Raw genomic sequence first — 25,638 nt, 5'->3', positions numbered from 1 at the left:
TGACCAGGGATCAAACCCAGGCCGCCTGCGTTGGGAGCGCAGAGTCTTACCCACTGGGCCACCAGGGAAGTCCCTTAAATGGATGTTTTTGACAAACTTCCCCAAAATCAAATTCTTTCTTTTTTTAATATATCCAATTTTTAAAAATTTTATTTCTTCATTTATTTATTTATTTTTGGCTGTGTTGGGTCTTCGTTGCTGCGTGCGGGCTTTCTCTAGTTGCTATGAGCGGGGGCTACTCTTCTTTGTGGTGCGCGGGCTTTTCACTGCTGTGGCTTCTCTTTGTTGCAGAGCACGGGCTCTAGGTTCGTGGGCTTCAGCAGTTGTGACACGCAGCTCAGTAGTTGTGGCTCACAGGCTTACTTGCTCCGCGGCATGTGGGGTCTTCCCGGACCAGGGCTCGAACCCGTGTCCCTGTCCCCTTCATTGGCAGGCGGATTCTTAACCACTGCGCCACTAGGGAACCCCCCAAAATCAAATTCTAAATGATGTTTTTTTTGACCTGGGGCCAACTTTGGGATTTTCCAAAGGGCCCCTAGTATATTTGTTCTCTCTCCCTATAAAAAGAGAAATGTGAAGCTAATTAGGCTTATTTGATATGTTAAATTACAAAGAAAACATTGCCAAATAAGAAGTGATGTTTAACTTTAGCTTATCTTTGTGTGGGTATGTTATTAACATAAGTGTTCCAGAACTTATATAAAATTCCTAAAAATCTGATATGCATGGTATAATGTTACAAGTTATAATCCTAGTTATCATCTTTTTTTTTTTTTTGGATGGATACTCCAATGGCTTTATTTACTCCTTCTTTCTGGGGATGGCAGGACGTTATAGCTGGAGAGATGAAAAGGAAGCCAGGAAGCTGTGGTCTCAATATGGGTCATCGAAGGGGGTGACCTGAATCTCTCGGGACCCTCTTCCCATCCACCGTAAGCGTGGGCACGATGAATAGCAAATTTTTATTCAGGGCATCCAGCTGCTTCATCTCCTCCAGGCTAAAGGTGAAGTCAAACACCTGGATGTTCTGAAGGATATGGGAAGGTGTGACTCTCTTGGAGATGCAGCTCACTTTCTGCTGGACCTGCCTCCCGAGCAAGATCTGAGCCGGAGACCGGCCATGCTTTTCAGCCGGTGCCAGGACTACTGGCTCCTCAAGCAGGACAGGCTCATCAAGATCACACCAGGCACGCTCAGAGGAGCCCAGAGGGCTATAAGCAGTCACCTCCAGGCTGCGTGCTTGACAGTGGGCAACCAGCCCATTCTGAGCCAGGTATGAGTAGCATTCCACCTGCAGGACAGCGCGGCGCACCGAGGCCACACTGAGCACATCATCGATCTGCTGACTGCTGAAGTTGGACAGGCCCAGTGCCCGCACCTGCCCCTTAGCCACCAGTGCCTCCAGAGCCTTCCAAGTCTCCTTGTAGTGGGTGGAGTCATAGCGTGTAGTCCCATCAGCATTCTTAGGAAAGGGGTTGACTCCCCGCCCAAAGGCATAAGGCCAGTGCCTCAGGTACAGGTCCAAATACTCCAGCTGGAGGTCAGCGAGTGTCTTCCGGAGCGCAGGCTCCACATCCTCAGGGTGATGATTCGTGTTCCACAGCTTGGAAGTCACAAACAGCTCCTCCTGAGGCACCAACTTGCCAGGTCCCACATCCTCCTTCAGGGCTTCCCCAGTCTCAGTCTCGTTGCCGTAGATAGCACAGTCAATGTGGTGGTAGCCTATACTCAAGGCGTACTTAATAACTGCTTTTACCTGGCCAGGCTCGCTCTTCCAGGTGCCCGGTCCAATCAGGGACATCTTCTGTCCAGTGTGTAGGAGGATACAGGAAGCCACCATTGCCCCCTCGGCACGAGTACAGGACGTTGACAGGGAAGTATGGCTTTTCAGCTCAGTCCTGTGCCCTGCTAGCTACCCAATGGGCCTCAGCTTCCCAGATTCCTGGTTATCGTCTTAAAAATGTTGGGTGTCACAGAAATAACCAAATTTCCTTGTCAATTCCATTATAATGAACTCTCATCAGATCTCCAACCATGGGCATTTTAAAGTTCGTTGTCATTTACAGACAATTATTGTTTTACTTTGATACTTTTGCAAAAGTGAGATTCCTGGAAAGGACCCTACCAAGTGTTCTTGACCACTAACATCACTGTCGAATTACAAGGTGTGAAAACTTGGGTACAGGGACTTCCCTTGTGGTCCAGGGTCTACGACTTCATGCTTCCATTGCAGGGGGCCCAGGTTCGATCCCTGATCCGGGAACTAGATCCCACATTCCAGAACTAGGAGTTTGCATGCTGCAACTAGAAGATACTGCATGCAACAGCGAAGATCCCATGTGCCACAACTGAGACCCGGCGCAGTCAAATAAATAAATAAATATTAAAAAATATATAGCAAAATAAAAGAGCCAACTTTAAAACAAACAAACAAACAAATAAAAAAATCTGGGTACAAGTTTCACAACTGAAGAAGACCCCACCTGACATCTGGCCCTGTTTAAACGCCAAAGACCTCAAAATCCAATTGACTAGGAAGAGAACTAGGCAACACTGAGGTAGACTGTTTCCTCCCAAGAAGTCAGATTAAGAGCATTTCCTTCCATTCTTCCTTCCCTCTCTGACCGTCCTTTTCCTAATTCTTACATCGTGAAGGTCTTTATTATTCTCTTCTCCACCTTTTGGCTTGCTCTAGCCTGGAAAGATAACTGTTCACCTACCTCAGACCATTGCAAAGAAGGGTAAACTAACTGTTGGACTAGCTTGGATGCTGGTGATCCTGTAGTTCTTCCTTCCCGTCACAAACTTCTCCCTGATTTATAACACCTCAGTTTCAATGGAAGAAGCTCGCTGCGTAAACATTTCTGGGGAGGGGAGACATAGTTACACGAAATACATAAACAGGCCAAATGGCTTAAAGAAGTGTCCCCAGTTTTCTAGCTGGTTTGGATCACGGGGACCCTGGCTCAGGAGTACTCTCCAAACCATGGACATTGTTTTGTTGCTAGTAATTATTATTGTCTCCCTGATAAGCTGGGTTCTCTCAAAAGTTTAAATGCATGTGGGCAGCCACTGACCAGCCAACACATGGTCTCTCTCTGACTGAAGTGACAAAAGAGAACAGAAGAACGGAACCAGGGCCAAGAATACAAGCCTGACATCACCTCTTGTGAATGCTACACTGAGAGCAGAAGAGGCAATGGTGACTGAGGGTCATGTTAGCACTGATTTTTTTTTTTTTTTTTTTTTCGGTACGCGGGCCTCTCACTGTTGTGGCCTCTCCCGTTGCGGAGCACAGGCTCCGGACGCGCAGGCTCAGCGGCCATGGCTCACGGGCCCAGCCGCTCCGCGGCATGTGGGATCCTCCCAGACCGGGGCACGAACCTGCGTCCCCTGCATCGGCAGGCGGACTCTCAACAACTGCACCATCAGGGAAGCCCTTAGTACTGATATTTTTGACCAAACCTCTTGAATGGTCAAGAGGATGAGAAAAGGGAGAATTACTGAAATAAATTTCTAGGCCAAAGATGGAGCCACTCCTGCCAGGGTGCCACAGCAAGAGAGCAAAACTTAGTAACTTTGGTGTCTCTGTAAATGTTCTGCTTGACCAGAAACACAGTATATCTAGTCAGCCAATCCCCAAACTCTGGGCTTTATAATTACTTCCTTGTTTTCTATTTTTCTCTTCCATGTTCTTTTTTTTTTTTTCGGCCGCCAGGTGGCTTGCAGGGATCTTAGTTCCCCCCCAGGGACTGAACCTAGGTCCTCAGCAGTGAAAGCGCAGAGGAGTGCTAACCAATGGACCGCCAGGGAATTCCCATTTCTTCCTTGTTCCTTATTCTTTATCCTATAAAAGTGTCCTGCCTTCAGTCCCATGTTGCAGTTCTTTGGACCCTTGGGAACAAACAGTGGTGGCTTCATGAAGTGTTGAAGTATGTTTAAGACCTAAATTCTCTTCCTTAATAATTTTTTAACAGTACTAATCTGTTAGAAGATTAATACTTAAATATTCACAGATTAAAAAATGAGATGTGCTTTAAAATAATAGTATTGGATGGGGCAAAGATTGATGAAACAAGATAGATTGGTGGGGCTTCCCTGGTGGCGCAGTGGTTGCGCGTCCGCCTGCCGATGCAGGGGAACCGGGTTCGCGCCCCGGTCCGGGAGGATCCCACATGCCGCGGAGCGGCTGGGCCCGTGAGCCATGGCCACTGAGCCTGCGCCTCCGGAGCCTGTGCTCCGCAACGGGAAGAGGCCGCAGCAGAGGGAGGCCCGCATACCACACACACAAAAAAAAGACAGATTGGTGTATGTTGGTTATTGAAACAAGCTAATGGACACATGAGGGTTCATTATACTATTCTCTGCATTTCTGTGAATGTTTGAAATACTCCATTAAGAAAAAAAGAAAAATAACATGGGGCTTTTTAATCACAGAATTTCAAGCCAGTCATGACCCGCGGTTACTTCAATAAAGCGGGTTGACTTTCGCAGCACTGTAATCAGAGGGACGGCTGTGAGCATCAACGCAAGCAAAGTGCCTTACGAAATGCTGTTTTATTATTACTTATTGTCATTACTATGGTTGCTAGCACTAATTAGGTGCCTCCGAGAGTTCCCGCCTCCTCTCCCTGTTAATGGTTTATTCCACTCTTCGGCTAGTTCTTTCCCCTGGTTCCTTCCTCCTAGTCCCGCGCTGTACCCCCCCCCCCGCAACCCAATGGTTTAGCCTGGCTTCCCAGGGGAAACCCGGTGGCGCGGAGCACGAGGTTTCTGAGAGCGGCCGCGGTCCCCTCTCCGGAGACCACTTGGACCGCTCCGCGTCGGGGGTGGGCAGGTAATCGTGGGGCAGGGCGCGAGTCCTGGGCTCCGATTGGCCAACTCTGGAGTAAACATCCGGCTGGGTGGGGCGGGGCCGGAAGTGGAAAGCGAAGGAGGCGGCTGAGGAGGCTTCGGAGGTTCAGGACTTGGAGTCGGTGTCTCCAGGTGCCATGGGCCGGGCTGGCCCGCGCTGAGGGCGACGCAGGGCGCTGAAAGGGACGCGGGGCTGGGCCATGGCCGGCGCTCGGGCCGCCGCCGCAGCCTCGGCGGGGTCCTCGGCTTCTTCAGGCACCCCACAGCCTCAGGAGCCGGGGCTCGGGGAGCTGCTGGAGGAGTTCTCCCGGACTCAGTACCGGGCCAAGGACTGCAGCGGGACGGGAGGCTCTAAGGTGAGTCCGGAGGCGCGATGAGCAGAAAGAGAAGGTCCCTCGTTTGCGACGTTGCTGAGGTCAGGGGTCATAGGACAGAGAGAGAGGGAAGTGCCCAGTGTCTAGACCCGGAGAGTAAGGGTCGGGTTTAAAAACCGAAAAGGAGGAACTCGGCTCAGAACGAGCCAAGGAAGGACGACGTTTTGGTTTGAGACAAAAGGGTTTGGAGGTCAAAGATTAGCGCTGAGTGGCCTTGTTCAGAGATTAGAGAGGAGGAGCTGACTGAGGAGGGTTATTCCCATTAGATATGGGGACAAAAACTCTCATGTCTAGATTTTTTTGAAGTGTACAGGATTTATCCAGGTCAGAGATCAGAGTGAAGGGGCTGGAGGGGTGGGGCAGAATGGAGCCAAGAGATAAACCGAGTGTGTTGCCCCCTTGTACAGTCTCAGCATGACTTTAGAATTAGGCCCATCCCTTTCCTTCCCCCATAGAGCAGGAAGGCAACTCATACTCCCTCTGTTCCTTTGTTAAAAGCAAGTCTTAGTTTCTCTTTTTTTCTACTTTTGTGATTCCTTTCAGTCTCCTTATTGCCAGACCTGGAAGGCTTCCAGTCTGGTCAGGCCATTCCCATCTTAGGCGTTGCCTGGCAGTCTGATGGGAATCTTGCCGACCCTGCCATCTTTCATTCCCCACGTGGTTTTGGCAGGTTTAGCATCAGGTTTTCCAATGGAATTCTCTTCCCTCCCAGGCCGTGAAACTCTGGTTTGGCTCCAGGGGTTACCTCTGCTAGGACTTACTGCACTTGGCATCTGCTAGTCTGGGGTAATGCAGGGAAGACTTCAGTAATGATGGGTCTCCCCCATCTCCAAATGACCGAGTATTTTTCAGAGCTTAGCCTGAGGACCACCTGTTTCAGCATCATCTGGGGTGTCTGTTAGAAATAAAGGTTCCTTTATCCCATCCAGTCCTACCCCATCTCCAAATGACCGAGTATTTTTCAGAGCTTAGCCTGAGGACCACCTGTTTCAGCATCATCTGGGGTGTCTGTTAGAAATAAAGGTTCCTTGATCCCATCCAGTCGTACTGAGTTAGAATTTCTGAGGGTGGGAATCTGGAATTTGTATTTTCTAATAGGCTTCTTAATGATACTCATGCCCCTTGATATTTGAGGATTTCTAATTCCTGTGAGTTTTTCCATCCACATTGGTCTTTTGGGTGGCTAGAGGGTCAGTTTTGCTGGGCCCCCCTTCCTTCTTACACACCCCTGAAGATTAGGGTTGTAAAAAGTTATACTTGGCTCACTCCACCTGGCCCTAAACTTCTGATCTTTTGCAGACTTCTTGAGATGTTACAGGTTTTATGTCGTTCTTCTGGTGGGTCTCTCCCTGAACTGAGCAAAACAAGAGCAATTTTAGGGGAGCTGTTCCTTCTATTTCATAAGCAAATTGCGTGTAAGGAGACAGCTTTGTCTGCATCTTTTACTCATTACATTAACTAGAGCTTCTAGGTACTGGTCTGTGGCTGGAGAATGGGGAAGAAACTGGAGCCAAAGGAAGATAATGGATTAGTGCCGGTTAAAGTAACCTAGAGAGGGACTTCCCTGGTGGCGCATTGGTTATGAATCCGCCTGCCAATGCAGGGGACAGGGGTTCAAGCCCTGGTCCGGGAAGATCCCACGCGCCGCGGAGCAACTAAGCCCGTGCGCCACAACTACTAAGCCCGCACTCTAGGGCCTGCGAGCCACAACTACTGAAGCCCGTGCTGTGCAACAAGAGAAGCCACTGCAATGAGAAGCCTGCGCACTGCAACCAAGAATAGCCCCTGCTCGCCGCAGCTAGAGAAAGCCCGTGTGCTCCAGCAAAGACTCAATGCAGCCAAAAATAAAAATAAATAAACAAATATATTAAAAATAAAATAAAGTAACTTAGAGCAGGGGTTCTTAATATTTTATGGATTGTGGGCCCCTTTGAGAATCTAATAAAAGGTGTCAACCTCTCTTCAAATACTTAACATACACAGTTTCACCACCACTTTGAGGGGTTCAGAGTCTCTCCCAAAGTTTACCTTGTGGGTTCATGAACCACACATTTAGGGCCTGTGATCTAGCAAGATGTCTTTTCCTGATATTGAATTATAATCACAGAGGCACATTGTCATTCCCAGAGACCTCTCCAGGTCAGGAACCGTCTAATTCTCAGAACCCCAGAATCTTCTTTATGCTCAGATCTCCTCCTCTGTGCAGGTTGAGCGCATTGAGAAGAGGTGTCTGGAGCTGTTTGGCCGAGACTACTGTTACAGCGTGATCCAAAATGTGAATGGGGATATCTGCGGCCACTACCCCCAGCACATCGTGTTCCTGGAGTATGAGAGTTCTGAGAAGGAGAAAGACACGTGAGCATCATGTAACCAAAGTGTGCCCATCTGGGAAGGCCTTGACAGCTCATCCCCAGGGTTAGGAAAGTCTGTAGCTGGGTGGGGCAGGCTCACTTTTCCCAGGTGTCAAGCCTCATTGGCATCTTTGTTTTCTTCAGAGTTTCACATCTTAGATTGGCAGAGTAGCACAGCATAGAAGGAGGGGTTGGGAGTCACAGCCCTGGCCTCCTGTTTTACTCCTACCCTATAGCTCATTGTCCTGAGACAGCTGACTTCACACCTCACTTCTCTGAACCTCAGTGTTTTTTGTTCTGTTTTTTTCTTTTTTTTAAGAGAGGAAGTGGGAGGTATGCTTTGTTGACATGTGGAAGGGCACTTACTGTATGTATAGCTTAAGAGCCTGAGGTCAGCGTACTTGCTGGCTGCCCTGCTTGCTGGCTGTGTAACTAACTTGGGCAAGGTACTGAACCTCTTTGTCTCTTAGTTTCCTCATCAGTTTCTACCTCTATTTAGAAAAGCGGCTTTTGCAGTTCCTGCTGATAAACAGGACTATTCCAAGCCTGACGTGTGTGCTGTAAGAATTGGAAATAAGAGCTACCATTTATTGAGGGCCTCCCAAGGCCCGAGTGCTTTGTGTGGTAACAGTTCACACCAGAGCAGACACAGAGCACCCGGCACAGGATGCAGCCCATAGGCAGTCAGTAAATGGTAGCAGTTGTTTGACACTGATAAATAATCACTGAGGCTCTAGGAAGTGCTTTATGTTGATCTCAAAGTTTGTTCCCCTAGGCTCCCTGCTTGCTGTTGATTTTAAGGGAATTCCAGGAGCTGTTGCCAACAATATCCATGAAAGCCTGGCCCCGTGGAAGCACTGTGATGATGATGAGTGCTATGGTAGAGTCGTGCTGCAAAGTGCAGCGGGCCATCACTGCTCCGGGTGCGCCCATCAGCTCACCCAGGAACGGCTAGAGATTCTGAGTCTTGGGCTCCAGAGCCACTGAATCAAAATCACAGCATAACAAGATGACCCAGTGATTCGTATGCACATGGAGGTTTGAGAAGCACTGCTGTAGACGAACTGGGGAGAAGGTGGATTCTGCCTGGTGTGTGTTTGGGGAGACCTTTCAGCTGGATTTGGAAGGATGAGTAGGGGTGTCCCTGAAATGTCCTTTGTTAGGGACCAGCTTGTATATGGTCTTGGTCATCAGGCGTGTGGCCTTGTGGGTGTTAGTGGTTATTGGGCTAGTACCCACTGAGCACTCATTGAAATCACAGATTCCAGGGCCCCTGAATCACAGTTTCCAGAATCTGTGCCTCAGAGAGCTCCCTAGATGAGTCTCACCTTTGCTATAGCCTGGGAACCGCAGGGAGCCAGAGAAGCCTTTCAAGCGGAGGAGTAAAATGGGAGATCTATAAGTATGCCCTGTAATGAGATCGTGGTGGGGTGCACTGAGAAAAAAGAATGTATTGGGAAAAGGAATTGAATGTAGATCAGAGCACTTGTATGACTGCCTCTAACTTCTGTCACCACCACGGCGCTCCCATCTTGACTAGTGGGGTCTAGCCGCCCAGGCTAGGGCCACTGCAGTATACCCCTAACCCTAGAGGAGTTGTGGAGTTTGTTTTTGTTTGTTTGTTTGTTTTTATTTATTATTTGGTTGTGCCGGGTCTTAGTTGCGGCACGTGGGCTCCTTAGTTACGGCAGGCGGGCTCCTTAGTTGTGGCTTGTGAACTCTTAGTTGCGGCACGCATGTGGGATCTAGTTCACTGACCAGGGATCGAACCCAGACCCCCTGCATTGGGAGCACGGAGTCTTATCCACTGTGCCACCAGGGAAGTCCCGTGGAGTTTGTTTTTACTTTTCACTTCTCGCAAGGCCTCGAAGTGATACTGAGTGGGCGATGCCTGTTAAAGAGAAGGGAATATGTGCATGTTCAGGTGGGAAGAAGTAGAACTTTTTGCTTCTTTACACCTGCCTGGACTTGGTGTTAATATGACACTAATTAGACTGAGTTACACAGGGTAGAACTGGATTCAGGAAGTGGTTTGGTCCTCTTAACCCACCTCCCTAGTTTAGCCCGTATCTGGGAATAGAAGCCTGCATGGGAATCTCTGAACAACAAAGACATGAGTTTGTCAACGAGGCAAACTGCTGCCATGAGGCAGACCCCAGGGGTCTAGTTGGAGGCCCTACCAGAGAGATGAAGTCCCTACCTTTAGATCTGGTGGGTAACAGAAACCAATCAATGAGCAATGACAGTGTAACAAAGGCCAGAATTAGGGCGAGTACAGGTGAAGCATTGGGAGACAGGGGTTAAAGTTCTGCACTTGCTAATTCCAACTCGTGTGTGAGCGTAGGGTGGGAGTGTTGTTCTCCCATTCCACTAAGTTTCAGATGCCAGCCTGTGTTCTACAGATAGCATTAGATCCCACAGGTTAAGGGCTCAGTCCCACAAGACAGACATAAATACGCAAGCTCACTTTTATTCATTCAAATATGAGTATCAGGTGCCTGACACAGCCCAGTGCTTAGCACAGTAAGGGAAAGATTCTGAGGCCAAGAGATAACAAAAATAAAAACAGGAACCACTGAGAACAGAAACTGAATTGGTTCTTTGAGTAGGGGACCCAGGAAAATAAAGCACCAGCTAGCCTAACAAGAAAAAGGTGCCTTCCTTCACATGATAAGACTGCCCAGAGCCTCTAAGAGGGAAATGCTGGCATGTTCTCTCCCTCAGTTTTGTGGAGAGTTTGCTGAATGGAAGGATTTGGCCTGGGAGAATCAAATGCAGATTCAAGGCTTTTAGAGCTGCTGGAGTGAGCTCCGTGAGAGTCGGTGAAAACAGATGGTGCTGACCACATCTGTGCAAATGGACGGAGGCCACCAAAAGGTGGGAGGGAGACTGCTGTGAGCAGTACTGTGTGTGCTCAGTTTTGTATTATCTTGGCACCTGAGTTTAATTAGGCCATTGTTTGATTCTGAGGTGCCTTTTTTTTTTTTTTTTTTTTTTTAATTTTTTGGCTTCATTGGGTCTTCGTTCCTGTGCATGGGCTCCTCATTGCGGTGGCTTCTCTTGTTGCGGAGCACGGTCTCTAGGTACATGGGCTCAGTAGTTTTGGCATGTGGGCTCAGTTGTTGTGGCTCGCAGGCTCTGGAGCACAGGCTCAGTAGTTGTGGCGCGCAGGCTTAGTTGCTCCACGGCACGTGGGATCTTCCCAGACCAGGGCTCTAACCCATGTCCCCTGCATTGGCATGTGGATTCTTAACCACTGTGCCACCAGGGAAACCCTGAGGTGCCTTTTTATTTCATAGAGAGCCTGAGTGAGGGGAAGGTGGCAGAACTTGGTTTTCAGTGAGCCATGTTTTTTCTAGGACCTGGCTGGTTGGCCCGTGCCATCCTACGGGCACCTTGAAGAGGCACCCCAGCCCTCCTCCTTCCATCAAAAAAGGAAAAAAACCTTGATCGTAAAAATAACATGTAGTCACTTCTTTGTTGTTTGGATTGGTTACGGTAAGGATGTAATAATTTTGTGATTTAAAACAAAATGTTTAATAAAAATGAAAAAAAAATCTTAAATCAGACCTTACAGAAAAATACACCATAGGAAGTATAAGTCCTCTTATTTTATCCCTTTGTTCTCTTTCCATGATCACCAAACTCTTGGTCCAGGTTTTTATTTGAAGACTGCTGTTTAACTTCAATTTCACATCTTCACTTGATAGTAGTTATTTTATTAGTGACTGGTTTGAGAATATATCTATGAAGGCTACTACGAAATCAGTGTTTTTAAAAGACTGTATTTTTATTGGTGCCAGCAGCATCCAGATATGCTTAAAGGGGTACCACAGATGTGTAGGAGTTGGTGAACTTACTCATTCTGAAACAGTTATTTGTGTGCACATGCTGTGCAGTGACACGAGAGTGCTAGCACGACTGGGATGTAGAAGGAATGAACGCCCTCTTGGACTCGGCCTGGAAGCTCAGCCCTTGTAAGGAGGGCACTTGAGTGTCTTCCCTCCCTTCTGTTCTGCCACCCTGCATGGCAGGGATAGCTTCCCACTCTTGAACTTTCCTGCCTCCTATTCCTCTTGCAACCAGAAGCTCTGACTGGCTGATGTGGAGTCTTTTGCTAAGTATCTGCGGGTGGGGACTTCCCTGGTGGTCCAATGGTTAAGACTCTGCACTTGCACTGCAGGGGGCGCGGGTTCAAACCCTGGTCGGGGAACTAAGATCCCGCATGCCGTTCAGCGCGCCCAAGAAATTTTTAAAAAAGAAAAGAAAAAAGAATCAATGGGTGAAGCTATGAGAGTAGACCCTTATTTTAGGGGTCAGCTGATTTGACCTGATTAATATGTGTGAGTTGCTTAAGCTCATTTCTTTTTTTTTTTTTTTTTTTTTTTTTTGCGGTACGCGGGCCTCTCACTGTTGTGGCCTCTGCCGTTTCGGAGCGCAGGCTCAGCGGCCATGGCTCACGGGCCCAGCCGCTCCGCGGCACGTGGGATCCTCCCGGACCGGGGCACGAACCCGTGTCCCCTGCATCGGCAGGCGGACTCTCAACCACTGCGTCACCAGGAAAGCCCTTAAGCTCATTTCTAAATGTATTTTTTTCATCTTCTAGAAGCTCCCTTACCAAACTCAGTGCATTAACTACTGTGCTTCTCAAGACCACAAATAGTTTCTCTTTGACTGCCTTTGCTCCAGCATTCCCTGCCCTGTTGGCTTTTTGGACTGTTAGAGGTAGCTGGAACGTTGGGGAGGTATCAGAGGCTCATAGCTGTGTGAAATGTGAACCTTCATCTTATCCTACACTCTGAAAGATGACAAGAATGGCCCCATGATTTCCTGAGGGTCCCCAGCACGCCTGTTGTCTTACTTTTGGAGTAAGATACTGAACACCCTAGTTATAATCAACATTCAGTTTGCTATATGTGTTTCTGTATTTTAAATACCGTGTCTTCAGAGTAGCTGACTTTTTTTTTTTTTAATCTTAAAGGTTTTGAAACCAGGATGACTTCCATTTTAGTATCTATAATATAGCATTTTTTTCTTTTCTTGAAAAGCTTAGAATGTCCATGATCTAGAATTTAGGAATCTGAGCATTTATTAAATTTGAAATGAATATTCACACACACACAACCCTAGTATGGGGCACACAGTACTCACGCAGAAGCAGCCTGACCTACCTCTCTTGCCCGTTTTTAGGTTTCAGAGCACCGTGCAGGTGAGCAAGTTGCAGGACCTCGTCAACCGCAGCAAGACGGCCAGGTGCAGAGGACGGTTTGTCTGCCCAGTGATCCTGTTCAAGGGCAAGGTAAGACCGTGCTGTAGCCTCGCACTCCCTGAGACCCTCTCATGGGGTACCTGGCTTAATGCAAAGTGTAGAGTCTCGTGTTCTTGGCTTTTGCCAGCCGAGTTTGGGTGATTACTGGGTGCCTGGTGTGGTGGGAAGCAGGCCAGAGAAACAGACCAATTCTGATACGACTTTTTTCTGAAGGTGAGTCTAATTAGGAAAGGGACAGTCACAGCAGAGGACCCCACCCTGTGTCCTGGAGCCAGACTGCCTACGTTCTGATCCTGGCTCTGTTACTTCCTGCCTGTGCAAGGCCTCAGTTTCCTCCTCTATAAAATGGGAAAAATAATCATGCCTACATCAGAAGTTTATGAATAGATTAGATCAGATGAGTAAGTACATTGTTGTTTGTTCATTCTTTCAGTCATATAATTTACCAAGTATTTATTGAGTGTGTGTCGTGTTCAGGCCTCAAGGTACATCAGTATATAAGGTAGACAGACATTCTCACCCTTATCAAGCTTATATTCTAGTGACTCTTGGTGATTTGGCTGCCCACTGTGGTCTCATTTCACCTCTTTTTTAATCCTTTTGTGTATTTGATATTTTCATCTTGCAGGTGAAACGAAGGCTCAAAGTGGTTAAATAACTTCCCCAAGTTTACACAACTAGAGAGCTGGGGTTTAAACTTACTGCAAAACGCCCTCAAGTTACCACACTGCAGCTTAGGGCCACATGGTGTGGTGTCAGAGGAACCCACTTAAGATGGGCATCAGTTGGGGACTTCCCTGGCGGTCCCGTGGTTAAGACCCTGTGCTTCCACTTCACGGGGTGTGGGTTCGATCCCTGGTTGCGGAACTGAGATCCTGCATGCTGTGCAGTGCGGTCAAAAATTAAAAAAACAAAACAAAACAAAACCCAGATGGGCAGCAGTGTGGACTGACAGACATGGCCTCATTAAGTGAGCGGGACTAGGCAGCAAGCTTTGGAGGCAGGGTGGGAGGGTGTTCCAGGCAGGTGCCAGCGTGGGGAGAGCATGAAGGCAGGCGCGGAAAGTCCGAGAGACTCCCTGACGGGAGCGCAGGGTACGTGGCGGAGCCGAGGATGGAAGGGACTGAATGCAGGAGGCCAGATGCTGGCCAAGGTGTTTAGGTTTGCTGGGAGAGCCACTGTGATTTCTGAGCAGGGAAGTACAAGATGCAGATAGCATTCTGAGAAAGATTAATCCAGAAGGAACGAACTAACAGAGAGCGTGGAGCAGGGGAGGGAGGGAAGCAGGGGTGTAGGCTCTCTATTCTTTTTTTTTTTTTTTTAATGTTTTTTTTTTAATGTGGACCAATTTTTTTTTTTTTAATCTTTATTGAGTTTGTTACAGTATTGCTTCTGTTTTATGTTTTGGTGTTTTGGCCGCCAGGCATGTGGGATCTTAGCTTCCTTACCAGGGATCCAACCCGCACCCTCTGCATTGGAAGGTGAAGTCTCAACCACTGGACCGCCAGGGAAGTCCCTTAGGCTCTCTATTCTAGTCGTCCAGTACGTACCTGAATGCGCTGTGGTCTTGGTGCCTCTCGGACTATAGTCCGGCTCCCAGCGCAGGTGAGGGCTGGGGCAGGGCAGTGGGGAGGGGAGACACAGGGCTTGTTTCCATCCCTTTGTGCCTTTCTTTCGTAAAATGGAAGAAGGGGGGATGTGAAAGGGGGGGTAGGAAAGGAGACTTGGCCACAGGCTTTTGTGGACAGGTCGATTTTAGGGAAAAGTATGTCTGGAAGTCAAGTTCCAGAAATCGATCATCTTAAAGCTATTTATTCCCTCTTCCCGTTTGGAAAGTTTCGTGTTGCTGTAAAGCTCTGGGAACTCCGGTTTAGATAACTGGACTATAACACGCTGCTCTGTGGGGCATAGTGCTTGTTGCTAGAAATTACGTAGGAAATACTCAAGCCAGTGCTTCCCACAGTGTGTTCTATAGAATAGTAGTTTAAGGATGTGCTTGTGCAAAGCATTCCCTGTCAGACAAGGGTGAGAGATAGCACATTACTAGATTTGGCCTGACCCCGAAGCTCCAGGTTCAAGAGGTACATCGGTAAGTGTGCACTGACCTAGGAAAGGCTCTGAGAAGTCCTGAAGCAGGGGGACCTGTGTAGTGTTGTCAGGTCTGCTAGTTCTCACTCGGCAGACCTTGAGGAAGGGACTTTCCGGAATGCCTTTGGGAAGTGCCACACTGACCGGCTTAGTCCAGTGAGATTGCAGCAGGCCTGGGAGAAAGAGCCCAAGGCAGCTCATTTCAGAGGGAGGGCGAAGAGTTGGAGGGACTATTCTTTTTTTTTTGGCCGTGCCACGCAGCTTGTGGGGTCTTAGTTCCCCAACCAGGGATCGAACACCTTATATATGTTTTATCCCTATTGTGTTTGCAAGTCTGCTGTCTCCTCTCAGCCGTAATCCCTTTGAGGGCAGAGGCCTTGTCTTGCTGCTGTCCTCCCAGTGCCTAGCAAGTGCCCACCCAGCTTGTACGTGCAAGCTCGGTAGGAAGACACTGCTCTTTAAAGTGGTAGCGGGCTCTCTGCTGGGTTCTAGGGGGACAGGTGACTAAGACAGTCCTGTCCCTGTGGAGCTCAGTGAGAGGGGAAGGTTGACCTGTGAACTAGCAGCTGAGAGGGAGATGGGGAAGGGCAGGAGAGGGTCTTCTGTTGTGAGGTGGGGATCTCATCCTCAGAGAGTGGCTCCCAGCAGGCCCTAGCCAGTGCGATGACAGCAGTGTTTGCCACCAGCACATCCTGCCGGGCTGGGGAGGGGGAGGTATGTTCAGAAGTGCCCGCTTCCTGCTTCTCTCCAGATTTAGTCCAGTGTGGCTGGGGCAGCCAAGGAACTAAATGTCTGATTGTGTTTCATTTCAATTCATTTCCATTTTATAGCTGAAGCAATGTAGAATTTTTTTGGTTAAACGCAACTTTATTTTGGGGCAGGGCTACGTTTCCCTTTAAATGCTGAAAATAAAGTATCCTAGTTGAGATGTGCTGCGAGTATAAAATACATATCGGATTTTGAAGACTTAGTCCAAAAAATGTAAAACATTAATAATTTTTAAAGTGATTATATGTTGACATAGTAATATTTTGGATATATTGGGTTAAATAAGATATATTATTAAAATTTTTTTACAACTAAATTCAAGCATTTAATGGTAAGCAGTTCTCCCATGCTGTTCTCTTCCCCAACACGTGTATCTGGGCTTTAGGCAATTAAAATTGGAACAGGTCATCTTTCTCTTCGTTTCCTCCCTTAAGAGATGGGGAGCAAAGGTCAGCTGCTTTTATTCCGTGTGCTAAAGTTGGTTACTACATTAGCAAATCCTATAGAGCCGTATTCCTCATGCAGAGTTAGAGGCCACTCCTAATTAGGTAAATGGAGAGCATTCAGAGTACATCCTGCTTTTTCAGTCAAGAGCGAAGCTTAAAGTACAGAAATGGCAGGTTATGCTTTGGAGCCATGAGGCCAGGGAACAAGGTCAGGTGTTAGACTCTGCCTTGGGGTGCAGCTTCCCCCAGGCGCCAGCTCGAGACCTTCCTGCAGAGGTTGATGCTTCACTTGGGGAGCTGGCCATCTCTCCCATTCTTCTCCATCTGACAAGTCCTCTGTGCCAGGTGTGTCTGCCTCTGTTACCAAAAAGACAGGGTCGAAAAGAGATGGGAGAACTGAGCAGAAAGAAGAATCTGAACCTTGAAAAGAACTCAGAGCTCAGCAGCTAAGGAAGGAGGGTGTGTGTGTCCGCTCTGAAAAGATTTAACAGAGTAATGCAAAGAAGAGTGAGATTTGGTGCCGGCAGCTTGGATGATGGGGGAGGGTGGGCATGACAACACGTGCCAGTCAAACTCAAACCACGTACCCCCCATTGTCTTGCTTTCAGGAATCAGACCTCCCTTCTTACCATGAGAGTCTTGGGGGTTCCTCAACCTGAGGATTGACATTCCCCTGCTGCAGTTCCTAATTACTGGGTTGGTCTCTTCAGAGTAGGGGCTCTTATCAGGGGCTGGAGATGGGTCCATGGATGGACTTGGAGATGTAGGTAAACTCTGGTGTGTACATTTTTATCCAGAGACAGTTTATCATTTTCATCAGATTTTCAAAATGCTTTTGGACCCAGAAAAAATGAAGCAGCCCCCGCAGAGTGCATCCTGCTCAGGCCAGCAGGAATCTCTGACCAAGCCCTTCTTCATAGGCTTCCAGGACAGCCCTCCCACGATTGCATTCTTGCCCCCGGCACTGGAAAAGCACCCCACCCCGCCCTGGGTTGTAGCAGGTTGCCTTTCTATCACCTGCCCCCTGCCCCAGGCTGCCACTGCCTCAGAAAGCCGGGTGATGACCTGCCGGTTCCCACCACACCCCTTTCCTAGCAGCAAAACCGTTTCTTGCCCCCTGTCTTACATGTGGAGAAGGAGACCCCTTGGGCAGTATTCTGCAGTTTTCCAGGGACCCTCCTTACACCGCCAGGCTGCGTGACCTGTTCAGAAATGCCTTCCCCCCTGCCTAGTGTAACCTCCCAGCCACCCTCCCAGCCTCCTCCAGCCTGTAACTAGACCTTGGGATCACCACATACCTCCTCCCATTCCTCCTGGATCTCATCAAACACAGTTTATAAAGATTCAGCCTTAAAATTAAATAATGAAGTTCATGCCCATTGCCTGGTTTCTAGAATTCTAACTCTCAAAATGGTCCTTCAGTGATGAGGAAAGAGTAAAAGGATAGTTAAGCACAGTTACAGCCACTACACTTCCTTGATACAGAGGAGAGAGAAGATAAAATTTCTTAAAAAAAGAAAACACAAACATTTCTCCCTTAATTGGCCCTCCTGCTGCAAAGGTTGCCCTCCCCTGCGCTAAGCAGTTCCAGTGACGGTCAGCACGCAGGCTCCGGAGGGAGGTGGGCTCGATCAGATCCCAGCTCAACCCCCTCTGTGGGACCTTAGGCATCACCTCACCTCCCTGCGCCCGTCCCTCGTCTTTTCATCTGTGAAGCAGCAACAGTGCCTGCCGCCTGCCACATCTCCCTCATGGGCTTGTGTAAATCCAGTGGCAAGGTGGTGTACATGTTTCAGTCCTGTACTCACAAACACATGTGATAACCGCCAGATCTTACCCAAGTACATGCATGACGACCACTGAATCTACCCATTACTGTTAGTGACACTCTTGTGCCTCTCGTTTGGGAGAGAGAACCTCTTGACAGAGGCTGCAGGTTAAATTCTAGGCATACTTCGGAGTGACTGCTGTGAAGACTTTGGGCAGCACTCCTGCTCCCATTTTCCTGGCCTGGAGGGGCCCCAGGGGTTCCCCCCACTGTGTGCACTTCAGAAAACCACCTGACTGTTGGTTAGAGGGTACAGACTTCCAGTTATAAGATGAATAAGTTCTGTGGATCTAATGTACAGCATGGTGATTATAGTTAATAATACTGTATTTAGATACATGAAAGTTGCACAGAGATGATCCTAAATGTTTTCACCACAAAAAAAGAAATGGTGATTATGTGACATGATGCAGGTGTTAGCTAACACTACGATGGTAATGATTTTGCAATATGTAAACGTATCAAATCAGCGTGTTGTACACCTTAAACTTACACAGTGTCATATGTCAATTATATCTCAAGAAAGCCTGGGAAAAACCGAACCAAAAAACTCCAGAAAACCACGTGACCCTGAAAATGCGGTTTCTCTCCCAGCATATCTGCAGGTCGGCGACGCTGGCTGGATGGGGGGAGCTGTATGGACGCACTGGCTACAACTATATTTTCTCAGGTGAGCATTGAGCTGCACCGTCCTGGACTGAGAACAGGAGCCCAGTGGTGGAGAATAGCCACCTACGGCTGCAGTGGTGTAGGTGGAGGGGCAGCAAGCTAGGGGGTGGGCAGGGGCTCTCCTTTTGTTACCTGAGGAGATGCTGGGCGTGAAGAAGACTGCCTGGCATGTGGGGCATCGGGTGCTGAGAGACACAGGAGTGTGGTCCTTGGGGTGGAACCGGGGGGAGACTGGTCAGGAAGCCCCTGGGTGGAGCTTCAGCCTCGGTGCTGACCGCAGGTTTCTCCCACAGGGGGTGCAGACGACGCCTGGGCAGATGCAGAGGATGTCACGGAGGAGGACTGTGCGCTTCGGTCAGTGCCAGGTGGTTATGGGTCTGGGCTTGGGTTGGGGGCAGGCGTCTGAGCGGTGGTGGCCATTTTCCTCCTGACGGTCGTGATGTCATCAGTGGTCCAAGTGAGTGGATTGGCTCCCTTCCTCCTGCTGCCAGGTCCACGCCCCTGAAACAGGGTTGTTGAAGTCCACCCTGTAGCCTCACCCAAAGCTGACTTTATGGACTACCTGAGCAGTCTGTGCTCGCCAGGACCGCAGAGAGAGTGCCCCGACCCTGGGGTTCCTGGCACCCCAGGCCCAAAACACAGGCCAGACGTCTGTGTATCTTCAAGCCCCACGGTTTCCAGGGTGCTGACGTCTGGCCTACCAGGTGATGCACAGCACACCCGGCCCGAGGCACAGGGCAAGCAAGGACTGTGGTCCCCACATGAGAGATGTGGGCACTAGAAGCTCCACAGCTGTGTGATAGGTGCCATAAGGAGCTTGCTGCAGAGGAATGTTTTAGGCCCCCTTAAAGGGAGGGAGGGGGCTGGCTCCCACTCTTCCTACCTCCTTTCCAAATATTTTTAGAAAACGGCAGTAATGGATATTTTGGAAAAGCTCCTTTGCCTGGTCTGTACCACATGGAAAGTCTTTAACTGGTGTCAAGTGTCTCTGGAATGCACCCCAGCACCCTAGTCAGATCAGCCGCCCAAAATCATGGCTCGGTGCATGAAAAGGCATCTCGCTGTGCCCGGCTTCTGCCCGTTAGTTCCAAGAGCAGTGGCTCTGGCTTGTGCTCAAGAATGTTTGGCTCTTCCCCCGGGATCAGACGACCTCTGCCCCAGCCAGGCCATCTTCCACAGTGTGCTCTGTTCTTGGTGAGGAGTCTGCTGGGGGCAGCAATGCAGTGGGCATTAAAAAAAAAAAATTAATAGTGACTGTGCATTCGTTCTGCTTTTGCCTTTATCTGTATGACTGATCAAAAGGCAGCCTGGGGATTAGGAAAATTTTATCTTTCTCCTTGCTTCAGAGGCCTTCTACGGAGAGGGAATTCACTTGCTCATATTTCACAATCAGTTGATAACATAGCTCTAAAAAGTCCATCTCCCGGTGAGAGTTTCAATCTGTTACATTTTGAGCAAGTCATATGGCTAAAAGTAGTCATAAATGGGGGAAAGGGAGTGGGGTGGAGAGAGATAAACTCTAATGGAGGCTCAAAGACTATCAGCCACTAGCATGCTGCTTTTTTTTTTTTTTTAACATCTTTATTGGAATATAACCGTTTTACAATGGTGTGTTAGTTTCGGCTTTAGCCTGCTGCTTTTTAGAACTCGGAGATTATCTTGAGTCTTCTGGCTTAATGTCAAGCAGTGCCAAAAAGCCCTTTCCCGCCCCAGCTGCAGATTGCTCCTCTTTGAAATGCGTCCCAGAGAGCGGGATAATCTCTTAGAAAGTCACCTTCCCTGGGAGCAGTTGTCCTGTCTTGGCCCTCCCTCTGTCTTCTGGAGAAGGGAATCAGAAGTTCTTCTGTAGAAACTAGACTTCCTTGAACGCGCCCCTCACGCCCCAGACTTTTGTGGATGAATGTGCAGTGCAGCTTCTCCCTCTGGCTCTTTGTTTCAGAAGTTCCGACACGCATCTTTTTGATAAGGTCAGAGGGTATGACATCAAGCTGCTCCGGTACCTGTCAGTGAAATACATCTGTGACCTGATGGTGGAGAACAAGAAGGTGAAGTTTGGCATGAAGTGAGTGCAGGGCACCCCCTGCGAAGTGGGTGGAGGCCATGTGCTCACAGGCTCGTGGGGTCGGAGATGACACAGAGCAGTTACAAGAGCACACCGCGTGCCAGGCCTCGTGCATCCTCTCCCTGTATCCTCACACAGCCCTCCCTGCAAGGAGGTTCTAGTGTGCCCCTCTTGCAGGGGAGAGACTGAAGCCGGAGAGGTTAAGTCACTTGCTCGGGGTGGTGCGGAGAGCACCAAGGGAGCCGTGGGTCTCTAACGTGTGCTCTGCTGCCGCTGTGCCATCTCTGGTAGATTAGAGTCTCTTTTAAAGTGGATTTGAAAAAATCAGTATTTACTCAATTTTTATGTCCTGTATGGAACAAATCTTCATACGATAAGGCAAAATTAGAAACAAATGGAACCTGGGTTAGGGCGATGAAATTTGGGGAATTTTTCCAAAGTGTTGTTTATTTTTTATAATATCCACTTTTAATTATGCCGAGTATGTCTTAGAAAATAACCCACACTGAGGCTGTTACAACTCAGCTGTTTGCAGTCACCTGCACATCCCGCTGTCTGTCAGAGTAGTCGTGCGTCTCTCCTCTGCTGTCTGGGAGTGTCCGCAGTGGATGCCGGAGAAGATGGTGGAGGCGAGAGTCCGCCCCAGGGCCCCTTTTGGACAGTGTCTCTGTTATTTTGCTCTTTTCTCACTCCGCCCTGCGGGTCCGGGGGCGGTGCTGCCTTCTCGGGAAGCTTGTTCTGCGGCTTAGGTCCCATTGCGGGTGCTGTGGTGTCCGGGGGAGTCAGCGCTCTCACCTGGTGACTTGGGGTAGAGGCAGCAGAGCAGTCGCATTTCTTAGTCGTTTGAAGTAAGCTCCCTGAAGGGCATCATTCCTAACTCCGAACAGTAGTTTCTGTAGCAGGAGGATCATTTGAGCTGTGCTAACGCTTGTGGGGAATGGTGTGCGTGTGTTGTGATGCCGTAACACGTTGTATCCTGTCTTGTAGTGTCACCTCCTCCGAGAAGGTGGACAAAGCCCAGCGCTATGCCGACTTCACTCTCCTCTCCATCCCGTATCCAGGTAGGGGCTCTTTCCAGGGTCTGGTCAAGGGACAGGCTTCCCAGGACTGGGGCTCTTTGACGCCCTCCTCAGGCCCTGGCCACTTAGGTGCACAGATGACCCGGAGCTCTCGGGCAGGATCTGCTGTCGCTCAGCATAGGGCAGTGCAGCTCCCGGTCCTTGGCTCTCACCTTAGGGTAGGACGCTGTCCTTGTGTGTGTGTGGCGGGGGGGCTTTCCCCTGGGAGGGGCCCAGGAATGGAGTCCCGGCTCAGGTCCTCCCTAGTGCGCTCTTGAGCGAGCTACTTCACCTCGCCCAGCCTCAGGTTTTCTCAGGTGTCACTGGAAGCTGGTGAGGCTTAGCTCAGGGTCTTGTTGTGCGGATTAGGTGAGGTCAGGTTTATCGGCGTGCTCTGCGCAGCTAATGTGCTATTTCAGTGCGAGATGACATTGTTAGTCCTCCGTGTCAGCAACCAGCTATGCTGCGCTGGCTGTTGCCGTGGTGAGGATGTAAGTGCTCTGTCCCCAGTTGCACGTGATTGGTGGCCTCACCGTGTCACGGAGCACCGTGGTGAGCACACAGCTGGCTGCATTTGTCTCTGGCACAGACTGTATGGGACCTGTGGCCAGGGCAGTGTTCTCTGCACTGGATACTGAAGCTGCGTTGGTCCAGTTTGTAGCGTTTAAGCTTTCTTTCTGGCAACACCTGCTTGTTCAAGGAGGTATTAGAGCCCTAACAGCAGCACCAAACTTTGTCAACAGACAGCAGAAAGTGGTCTCTTTCTCCTTGAAACCTCCCTCCTGCTCCTCAGCAGTAGCACCTGCCTTCAGTCCTGTGCTGGATCTTGTCTCCTCGTCTTGGAGCCATGTGGCCAATAGAGAGAGCAGGCTGGTGACCCCAGGTTGCAGTAGAGCCACGAGGCCTTCTCATTAGAACCTCAAGTTCATCCACTGCCTCGTGGGCAGAGGGTACCCTCGTCAGTGTGAGCTGGTGGTATCCAAACCACGACCCCCGTGGCCTGGCTCTCTTACAGTGGCCTCCTTCAGGGTCTCTCCTCACTCTTCTCTGCTAGCTTAGCATTTGGTGGCATGTAGGGCTGGGCGTGCATTCCAGTCCCAGCGCTGTGTCCTTGAACAAGTCCCTTAACCCTTCTGAGCATCAGTTTCATCCTGCATAAAGTGTGGTTAATGGTGCCTGTTCTGGGTGAAGTGCCAGACCTGCCCCTGGCAGGTGCTCGCCGACACCAGGCCGAGTGACGGGTGCGTGGGAGGAGAGGCTCGCTTTCGGCAGATGCAGGACCATGATGACGATGATGCCGTGGGCTCGGCAGCGTCAGAGATGTGTCAAGGCAGGGGTGTCCCCACTGGGGGGTCTGCGCTGGCTCTTCCCTCAGGTAGCTCTGAAGCCGGCTTTCAGACTAGGCTCGTGACTCTCAGGAGATGCTCTGCGGGTCCCCAGACTGAAGTGCTCTCTGCCGAATGAACGGGAGAGGACTGAGCTGGCTGAGGAACCAGGCGTCAGCTTTCTTTATTCGTATTCAGCTTCTCGGTAAGACTTGGCTTGGAAAAAATTGTTTTGTGGGACTTCCCTGGTGGTCCAGTGGTTCAGACTCCGTGCTTCCGCTGAAGGGGCATGGGTTCGATCCCTGGTCGGGGAAATAAGGATCCTGCATGCCGCATGGCAGCAGCCAAAAAGAAAAAAACAGAAACAAAAAAACACGCCACGCTTGAAAACAAAGAAAAGAAAAGAAAAGAGAAAAAATCGTTTTGCTCCAGAACGGTAGCGCAATATCCTTTCTGCTGTCTTTGGGCAGCTTGTTAAAAGACTCCTGAGATATTAACGAACACCTTTTGACCCAGTTATTCATTAGGCCGTAATCCAGCCAGCTTGGGCCTGAAGATGTTCATCATGTCTGATTATACCAGCCAAACATGGGAAATGTTTTCATTAATCAGAATAATGATGATGTAGATGATGGTACAGCCGTCCATAGTAGAATGAGATATTACATAGTCATAGAAAAATGCTTAAGGTGCTAATAAGCAAGATAGAAAATTAAACAGTACAATCTCAACCTATGTAAGAGAAAAAGTGCTTACACAAAATGGTAAGAAAAGAATATGCCAGAATGGTAAGATGATACCATCTCTCTGAATTTTTTTCCCCCATTCTTCCCAGAATATCGTGTACTGCATCTGATAGTTGTGTGTGGTGCTGAGGGGAAATTCAGAGGCATCAATAAAAATCCAGAAGCCTAGGTGGCAGGAGATGCTGTTGCACACACAGATGAGGGGACAGGAGAAGCACTTACCTTGCATGCCTTAATTACCTTCTTCCTCTGCTGATGTTCTTGAATTTCTTTACGTGCCTACATTATGATACTTCATAACAAAATTGCTGTTATCCAGACCAAGTCCTGAAATGCACTCTGCTGCCATTTCAGGGGTCTCTGTTGAGCCCTCTGATGCCTTTGAAGCCCAGACAGGAACTGCGGTGGTATCAGTTCTCTGTCAGACTAACTTAGGCTTAGACTAGCCCTTGAAAACGAGAAGTGTTCTGGGAGCACTTCCTTCAGGGCGCCAAGATAGACGGGGCCGAAAACTCCCCAGCATGAGTCTAATTTGTTTCCCTCTTGAGCGAGCGTCCGTTCTCACTTCCCTTTTGGTCCCGTCTGTTTGCCTCTCAACAGGCTCAGAAGCCCATTCAGGTAATGAATGTCAAGGCATTGCCCTGGGTACTGAGGCTGTTTTAATTCTCTCCTTTTCTCACAGTCAGTTGCTTCTGCATTATACGCTGGTCAGAGCTCAGCCTGGAGCCTGCAGTGTTGATTCAAGCGCTCAAGTTTGAGAAAACAGAGCACTTTACGGGAGTTCTGAGGAATGATTGGTGTCCCTCCTAAACCCAGGCTCATAAGCTCAGGGCCTCTGTCTTATATTTATATTTCTTCTTTCTCCCAGTGAGGCACCCAAGAATATGCTGTAGTGTTAGAGCTGAGGATTGATTCCTGACTTCCCCGTCCACAGTGAGGCCTGGGGAATTCGAGTGCAGGAGTGTGTGGGGTGGTGAGAGCCAGGTCTGCAGAACACACAGGCTAAGTCTCCAGACCTTCCTCCACGAAAGAACCTTTCCTTTCTTACCTGGTGTGGCCCCAGACAGGAGCTTGTCCCAAGAGGAGCTGGAGAGTTCCATGTGAGTGTTTATGGCCTGTGGCTACTTTGACGGAATTCAGGCAACTCTTTTGTTGCCTTTGGGGACCTCACCAGACTTGGACCTGTGGCCAAAGCCTTGTGCCCTCTGGAGTTTGTGTTGGTCCCGCTGGAGGAACTGAGAGGAGTGCAGGCCTCGTTCTCCCCAGGCTGAGCTGCAGGGCTGCACTGGGGCTCTCGCTGCAGCGGTGGCATGAGGATGGCACCGGTATGCTGTCACCAGAGTGCCACTTGTACCAGTGCTGTGCCAGGTGTTCTATATGTATTATTTCATTTCATCCTTAACCACTTTACAAATGAGAAAATCAAGGCTTAGAGAAATTAACTTGTTCACAGTCACAGAGCTACATGAAAGGCTGAGGTTTGAAGCTGGGAACATTGCCAAGGCCCTTTTCTCTCCACTCCTCTCTCTGTTCCTGAGGTCTTACCCTGGTGGTATTTCTTATATAGTTTTTCTAGTGAATGATACAGAAAGCACATCTTGGCGAAGTTTGTTGGAGAAGGATGTGTCTCTCTCTTTTCTTTTCTTTTTTTTTTTTTTTTTTTTTGCGCGGTACGCGGGCCTCTCACTCTTGTGGCCTCTCCCGTTGTGGGGTGCAGGCTCAGCGGCCATGGCTCACGGGCCCAGCCGCTCTGCGGCATGTGGGATCCTCCCAGACCGGGGCACGAACCCGCATCCCCTG

The 25,638-nt window shown here is 49.3% G+C and overlaps 2 protein-coding genes and 1 non-coding gene across 6 annotated transcripts in view; 2 read left to right on the top strand and 1 right to left on the bottom strand.

The window, feature by feature from the left end:
• Positions 1-883: 883 nt before the first annotated feature.
• Positions 884-1,840, bottom strand: LOC102977687 (aldo-keto reductase family 1 member A1-like). Its single transcript, XM_055079593.1, has one exon. It carries the CDS (start codon positions 1,838-1,840, stop codon positions 884-886), a length of 957 nt encoding a protein of 318 aa, XP_054935568.1.
• Positions 1,841-4,920: 3,080 nt separating this feature from the next.
• Positions 4,921-25,638, top strand: part of MTMR14 (myotubularin related protein 14) — a 47,293-nt gene continuing 26,575 nt past the window's right edge. Inside the window, exons 1-7 of one of the 4 annotated variants that reach the window (XM_024124020.3) lie at positions 4,921-5,210; positions 7,435-7,583; positions 12,770-12,878; positions 18,573-18,648; positions 18,941-19,001; positions 20,590-20,709; positions 21,697-21,770. In XM_024124020.3, the coding sequence (XP_023979788.1) occupies positions 5,055-5,210; positions 7,435-7,583; positions 12,770-12,878; positions 18,573-18,648; positions 18,941-19,001; positions 20,590-20,709; positions 21,697-21,770 (745 nt within the window). In that variant the 5' untranslated portion in view covers positions 4,921-5,054. Of the gene's footprint in view, positions 5,211-7,434; positions 7,584-12,769; positions 12,879-18,572; positions 18,649-18,940; positions 19,002-20,586; positions 20,710-21,696; positions 21,771-25,638 lie in introns of all 4 variants that reach the window. The other 3 variants (XM_007121801.4, XM_007121800.4, XM_007121799.4) reach the window with 3 other exon arrangements.
• TRNAA-UGC (transfer RNA alanine (anticodon UGC)) lies at positions 11,720-11,792 on the top strand. The gene has a single exon. It is a non-coding gene; the product is annotated as a tRNA-Ala (tRNA).

Source organism: Physeter macrocephalus, chromosome 18 (genome assembly GCF_002837175.3).
Source record: "Physeter macrocephalus isolate SW-GA chromosome 18, ASM283717v5, whole genome shotgun sequence".
Classification (NCBI taxonomy): domain Eukaryota; kingdom Metazoa; phylum Chordata; class Mammalia; order Artiodactyla; family Physeteridae; genus Physeter; species Physeter macrocephalus.
Note: the sequence above shows the minus strand (reverse complement) of the source record. Positions and strands in the feature narration are given on the sequence as shown.

What these genes read in the sequence shown, in the direction of transcription:
- LOC102977687 (XM_055079593.1), bottom strand. Translation starts at nt 1,840, where the DNA reads ATGGTGGCTTCCTGTATCCTCCTACACACTGGACAGAAGATGTCCCTG.